At 56.7% G+C, this 6421-nt stretch overlaps 1 protein-coding gene across 1 annotated transcript; it reads left to right on the top strand.

Annotated features, from left to right (window-relative positions):
* Nucleotides 1-1043: 1043 nt before the first annotated feature.
* On the top strand, nucleotides 1044-5874 carry EAH_00054440 (hypothetical protein, conserved; the record flags this gene model as incomplete). The annotated part of the gene is made up of 4 exons (XM_013393934.1): nucleotides 1044-3444; nucleotides 3762-3906; nucleotides 4032-5340; nucleotides 5494-5874. The coding sequence occupies 4 exons, from the start codon at nucleotides 1044-1046 to the stop codon at nucleotides 5872-5874; spliced, it is 4236 nt and encodes a 1411-aa protein (XP_013249388.1).
* Between the last annotated feature and the right edge of the window lie 547 nt (nucleotides 5875-6421).

The following is a 6421-nucleotide window of genomic DNA, read 5'->3' as shown; positions in this document are numbered from 1 at the left end:
TCAAGAGAGTCTTCTTCGTGCGCCGGCTATCAACAAACAAATGCAAAGAATATAATGATAAGCAGTGGCCCCTAAAGGCATGCAGATACAGCAGAAGCAACAAAACAATACATACATCGACAGCAGCACTAACTGCAGCAACTTTCCTTTGATAACTTCATCTAAACAAAACCAACAAAGAGTTCAGGCTGCACAAAACGAAACCCTACATATCCGTACATAAATACATACATATCTTAATAAATATATATATATATATATATACATATGTATATATAATATATACATGCATATATACATATTTGTATATATAGGGTTTTGTTTATATATATGTATACATCTATATATGTATATATAGGGTTTTGTTTATATACATATATATATATATATATATATATATATATATATATAAACAAGTGCCCTTGAGGTGTACAGACACCTCCAATACACCGCTTCTTGACGAATGCGCACAGCAACCGTGCAAACAAACTTCTTAAAGCATATAATGCATTTAATTGAGAAGAAAAAAAGCAAAGAAAGACAACAGGTGCTCTGTAGTGCAGGCAAGCAAATACAGCTGCATACCCTTAGGGGCCCCCGTGGGGGGCCCCCTTAGGGGAAGTGTTAATATAAGGTGTGTCTGTGTCTTTGTATACATATATATCTATATATGCATGCGTGTGCTGCTCTTATTATATATATTTCCTTTTATTTATTTGTTTGTTTGTTTATCTTTGCCTTGCTACTTTGAACTAACCGCTTTTTCGTGGGGAAGGCGATTTGCTTATCTTAGTGTTGCAGCTGGGGTGTATAGGCAGCTAGCTTTGCTTCTCTTACTAGGGAGCAGCAGAAGCTGCAGCAGAAGGTTCAGGGCCCCTGAGGTGTCTGTACACCGTAGGGGCCTCAGTGTTGTCCTATAGCTGCTTGCTTCTGTTGCTGCTTCGCAGACTGTCTCCTTGCTTCTATCTGTGCTGCTGTGTCTACTTCTGTTCTTCGCTGCACTTCTTTGCTGCTTCTCTCGTCAAACATCAGAAGCTGGCTGCATGCATCTCCTCACAAGGGGGCCCCCTTGGCTGGGGGCCCCCAGCGAATCGCGGGGGTCTGCAGCAGCAGGTGCTGCGGGGCCCTTCAAGAGGAGGAAGTACCACTTGCAAGATCCTCAGCAGCATCAACGACAGCAGCAGCAGCAGCAGCAACAGCAGCAGCAGCAGCAACAGCAGCAGCGCTGGATGCTTCGCAAAAGAGGCTTGTCTTTACCCCCTTCGACTCAGCTTCAAATGCAGCGGGTACCCCGCTACAGCCTGAGGGCCCCGAGGGCCTCTCACTGCAGCACTAATGCTGCAGCAGACACAAAGGATAATCTACCCGTTGCTGCTGCTGCTGCTGCTGCTGCTCCCGCTGCTCCTGGTGTCGCTTCTCAGAGCGCGTGCCGCAGAAGCACCAGCAGCAGAAGCAGCGAGGGAAGCAGCAGCAGCAGCAGGCGCAGTAGCTGGTACAGCAGCAGCCGAAACGTCAGCTGCAGCAGCAGGAGCAGCAGCCACAGTCGGAGGGACGGCAACAGCAATAACAGCAGCAGCAACAACAGCAGCAGCAGCAGCAGTACTCGCAAGAACAGCAACAGGCGCTTAGTTACCCTGCCTACGAGCAGCAGCAGAAGCAGCAGCAGCTGTGCCAGCCCCAACCGGCGTAGGAGCAGCAGCAGCAGCAGCAGCAGCAGCAGCACCCCCTCTTGTCCCCTCTGTCGGGGCTCTTCTATCTTTCGCCATGGCTCGCGCTTAGAGCGGAGGGAGGCGCTGCTGCAGCAGCACGGCTTGGGGGCCCAGGGGGGCCCCAGCATTCTTGCTGCTGCACCTGCTGCTGCTGCTGCTACTGGTGCTGCTGCGGATGGCCGAGGCCAGAGGCATCCCCACAGGCAGCAGCAGCAGCAGCAGCAAACAACACAACACCGCCCAACTTGCAACAGCGGCAACAGCAGCAGCACCAGTCAGCAGCAGCAGCAGCAGCAGCAGCGAGGAGCAGAGCAGCGGCGGGAGCTTGAAGCCTTAAGACGCTGTCTCCTTAGCGGGCTCATGCGAAAGGAGAGGCAGCGGTACCTCTGTCCCTTTTGCTGCTGGCAAGGGGACGCAGCAGCAACTGCTGCAGCAGCAGCAGCTGCTGCGGAGGGCAGCAGCAGCAGCTGCTACCGCTTCACCCCACGCAAGGGTCTGGAGGCTGAGGCAGCGAAACTGCAGCAGCAGCTGCAGCAACAGCACCTAATTGATGTTGATGGCCTTGCAGCAGAGCAGCAGCAGCAGTTCTTTGTGAAGGAGGAGCCTCTGCCCAGCCCCAGCAGCAGCATCAGCAGCAGCAGCAGCAACAGCAGCAGCTGCAGCAGCAGCAGCACCGGGGCTGAGGCCTTGCGCGTTGTATGTGAGGGTATAGACTGCCGTTCTCTCTGCAGCGAGGCCAAGTGGGCGGTAGCGGAGTTAGTGAAGGATGGCTGCTTCATATCAACAGCCTTGCAGGCTGCTGCTGCAGTGCAGCAGCAGCAGCAGCAGCAGCAGCGGCAACAGCAGCAGCAGCAGCAGCGGCAGCGGCAGCAGCAGCGGACGCAGGGTCGCGGTGAGGCAAGGGAGGATCCCCGTGTGCAGCAGGACGCAGCTGAAAGGCGCAGTTCATTTGCTGCTGCATGCGCAGCAGCAGCAGCAAACATGGAAGCAGAGGCGGTGAATCAGCAGCTGCTGGATCTGGGGGCCCTAAGGGCTCGCGAAGAAGCAGACAGCAGGAGAGATAGAGAGGCGCAGCAGCAGCAGCAGCAGCTTGTCAGCAGCGCGCAGCCCTTGTGGGAGCAGCACGGCTGCCTTTGTTCGTTCTTAGAGGCTGCAAACCCCTCCCTCTTTGAGGCCCTTACCTCCAGCAGCAGCAGCAGCAACAGCAGCAGCAGCAGCAAGCGGAGCAAAGACGAAGCAGCAGCTCGTGGCCGCGTGCTGCTGCAGCGTTTGTTTGATTTACAGCAGCAGCTGCTGCGCAGCTACACTTGTGCTGCTCCTGCATTTGTTTGTATGGCTGATGAGGAGGCGGGGCGTCTCCTTAGGGCCCTGGGAGGAGACAGAGAGCAGCACCAACATAATATTCATGACTGTCTCCTTATTGCATCTGCTGCTGCTGCTGCTGCTGCTTCAGCGGCTGCTAATGGCGAGGGTGCAGCAGCAAGAACGGCAGCAGCAGCAGCAGAAGCAGCAGCAGACCCAGTACGCGAGGGAGGCAGCTGCAGCAAAATACTCCCCGTGCTGCAGCAGGAGGGCCCCCAGGGGCCCCCCCTGCTGGGGCAGCAGCAGCACTGGCCATTAAGCGAACGGCAACAGCAGATGCTGCTGCTGCTGCAGCAGCAGGCTCGGCACCTCTCTGCTTCTGAGCTGCAGCGGAGCCTAGCGAAGGCCTACTTTGAGCAGCAGGAGAAGGCAAGTTTGCTGCTACTTGTGCTGCTGCTGCTGCTACTGCACCTGCTGCCGCTGCTGCTGCCACTGCAGGTGCCGCTGCTGCTGCTGCTGCTACTACACCTGCTGCCGCTGCTTCTGCCACTGCAGGTGCTGCTGCTGCTGCTGCTGCAGTGTTAGTTTCTTGTGTTCCTGCTGCCTCTGCTTTTTTCTTGTGCTGCATTTGCGGTGTCTGTCTCTAACTCGCTGTCTCTGGTGTCTCTGCATATGTATGTGCTGTTTGTTTATCTTTGCTTGCGCTTCGTTGCATGCTATCTTTCTTTTCTTTTGCTTGGGGCTTTTTAGGGAGACCTTTTGCTGCCGAGGCCTCCCTTGCGCTGCTGCACACAGCAGCAGCAGCAGCAGCAGCGGCAGCAAGAAACACCCCCGGCAGTAGCAGCAACAGTAGTAGTAACAGCAGCAGCAGCAACAGCAGCACTTGTCTGTTTTGGTGTTTGTTCAGGCCCTAGTTGAATCCGCTTTCCTCTCAAACTTAGGGTCTCTTGCTGCCCCGTCGTTGCTGCTGCTGCAGCGGCGGCAGCTGCTGCTGCTGCTGGGGTGGTGGCTGCGCCTCAGCGCCTTCCTCTCTGGAACAGCAGCAGAGCTGCAGCAGCTGCTGCTGCTGCAGCAGCAAGCATTTTCTACCTCTCAAGAGGAGCCCAGCCAGCAGCAGCAGCAACAGCAACAGAAACAGCATAGGAAGCTGCAGCAACAACAACAGCAGCAGCAGCAGCAAGTCGTGTCGCTTGCTGACTTGATGCTACGCCCGCACCCAACACGAGGGCCTTCATACATACAACTGCTGCTGCTGCACCCCAGCGACAGCAGCGCTGCTGCAGCGGTAGCTGCTGCAGCAGCAGAAGTAGGGGCGAAGCTCGACTCTCCAGAACAAGACAAGCAGCATCCTAGCAAGGCAGCAGCAGCAGCAACAGCAGCAGCAGCAACAGCAACAGCAGCAGCAGCAGTAGCAACAACAACAGCAGCACCAGCAGAACCTGCACTAACGGAGGTTGAGGAGATTTCTAGCGACGCTGACGAAGGCCTAAATGGCAGCAGCAGCAGCAGCAGCAGCAGCAGCAGCACTGCATCCTGCTTGAAGAGCTGGGGAGGGAAAGGAGTTATTTCTGTTAGCAGCAGCAGCAGCAGCAGCAGCGGCAGCGGCAACAGCAGCCCTCGTGAAGCCTGTCGCCGCGTCCGTGTTTGTAGGCCTCAGAGGGCCCCCCCAAAGCACCTGCCAGCAGCATCAAGGCGACGCCTGTGCAGCAGCAGCAGCAGCAGCAGCACCACCACCACCAGGAGCAACAGGAGCAGCAGCAGCAGATTGCAATTACTTGCGCGTTCTTTGTCTGGCTGCTCTACAGCAGAACAGCTGGCAGCACAACTGTGGGGTGTCTCCTCCAGCTCATCTCTGCTGTCTCCTCTTGTCGACTGCTGCCGCTGGGAGGTCCGCCTCCCTGAAGCCCCAGGCCTCAAGGGCCTACGCGCAGCAGGAAGAGCCTTGCTTCCTCTGCAGCAGCAGCAACAACAGCGGCAGCAGCAGCGCGAGCAGCAGCACCAGCAAGAGCAACAACAACAACAGCAGCAGCCGCAAGAGCAGCAGCAGCAACAGCAGAAACAGGAGCAGAAGCAGCAGCAGCAGCAACCGGACCAGCAGCAGCAGCAGCAGCAGCAACAGGAGGAGGAGCAGCAGCAAGAGGAGGAGCTTAGTGCATGCGACGCATTAGCTCGATTGTGGCATCTCACATCAGACCCATTTGCTGCTGAGTGCTGCTCTCCCAGAGTGCTGCAGCAAGAGCAGCAGCAGCAACAGGCTCAGGGGGCCCCTGAGGGCCCCTCCGGGGGCCCCAAAAGGGGCATTGAAGGGACCCGTCGGTGGAGTTTGGAGGTAATCTGCTGGTGCTGCTGTTGCTGCTGCTGTTACTGCTGCTTTTGCTGCTGCAGTTGTTACTGTTGCTGTTGCTGTTGCTGCATTACTTGCGCCTGAATGACTCCGTGCCGTCTGTCTCCTTTGTCTGTCTCCTCTTGGTTGTCTCTGCAGGGGCTTCCTAACCTTGTTGCTGCGGGCCTGTGGCTGCCTGCTGTTGCCTTTGTGAGCCCTAAGCAGCAGCAGCAGCAGCTGCAGCATCTGGAGCAGCAGCAGCAGCAGCAGCTGAGAGACCGCTTGTTGTGGGGCCGGCAGCAGCTAATACGCTACGTCTCGTTGCTGCTGCCTCAGCCCCACTCCCACCGCCCCACCAGCAACAGCAGCAGCAGCAGCAACAGCAGCAGCAGCAACAGCAGCAGCAGCGAGGGGACATTAGAGTGCTTGCCTGCCTTTAGGTGGCTGCGCTGCGCAATGAAGGCGATTGAAGAGGGCACAGAGCAGCAGTTCCTGGCGGAGGCCCCAGATGAATTCAATGAAGAGTTTTTTATACCTTAGTCCTCCTCAACAAACAAGCATTCAACAAACAACTATTTATGCAGCACAAGGGCCCTCAGGGCTCTCTACAACATATCCAACACACCTGCGCCCAGGGGCCCATGTGGGGGCCCCCAGGGGCCTTTGGGGGCCCCTGCCGCCTGCGGGGGCCCCTGGAGCCTGCGGGGGCCCCCCGGGCCCTGTGGGGGCCCCTATGCTTTTTTGTTGCTTCTGAGTACTTATGGGGGCCCCTCTACGTTTTTAAGGGGACCCGTATGATTTTTTGGGGGCCCCTTGGGCTTATTATTATTGGAGGCCCTGGGGCCCCTTGGGGGCCCCTAAGTGCCTCAAGGGGGCCCCCATGTTTGTCTTATATAAAGGCTTAAGGTGCTTACAGGGAGACAGCGGGGCCGGGGGCCCCCTTACTGAGGGGGGGGGCCCTAAAGAAATCGCAACATAAATGATGGGGGGCCCTGTAGTACTCAGGGTAGACTATGGGGTGCCCCCAGGGCACTAAGACAGAGATGGGGGCCCACAAAGTACTCGGCACAGCCGAGGGGGGGCCCCC

This window comes from Eimeria acervulina, genomic scaffold, assembly GCF_000499425.1.
Source record: "Eimeria acervulina Houghton genomic scaffold, Eah_scaff1040, whole genome shotgun sequence".
Taxonomy (NCBI): domain Eukaryota; phylum Apicomplexa; class Conoidasida; order Eucoccidiorida; family Eimeriidae; genus Eimeria; species Eimeria acervulina.
The sequence above is the reverse complement of the archived record's forward strand: the minus strand, read 5'-3'. Positions and strand labels throughout refer to the sequence as shown.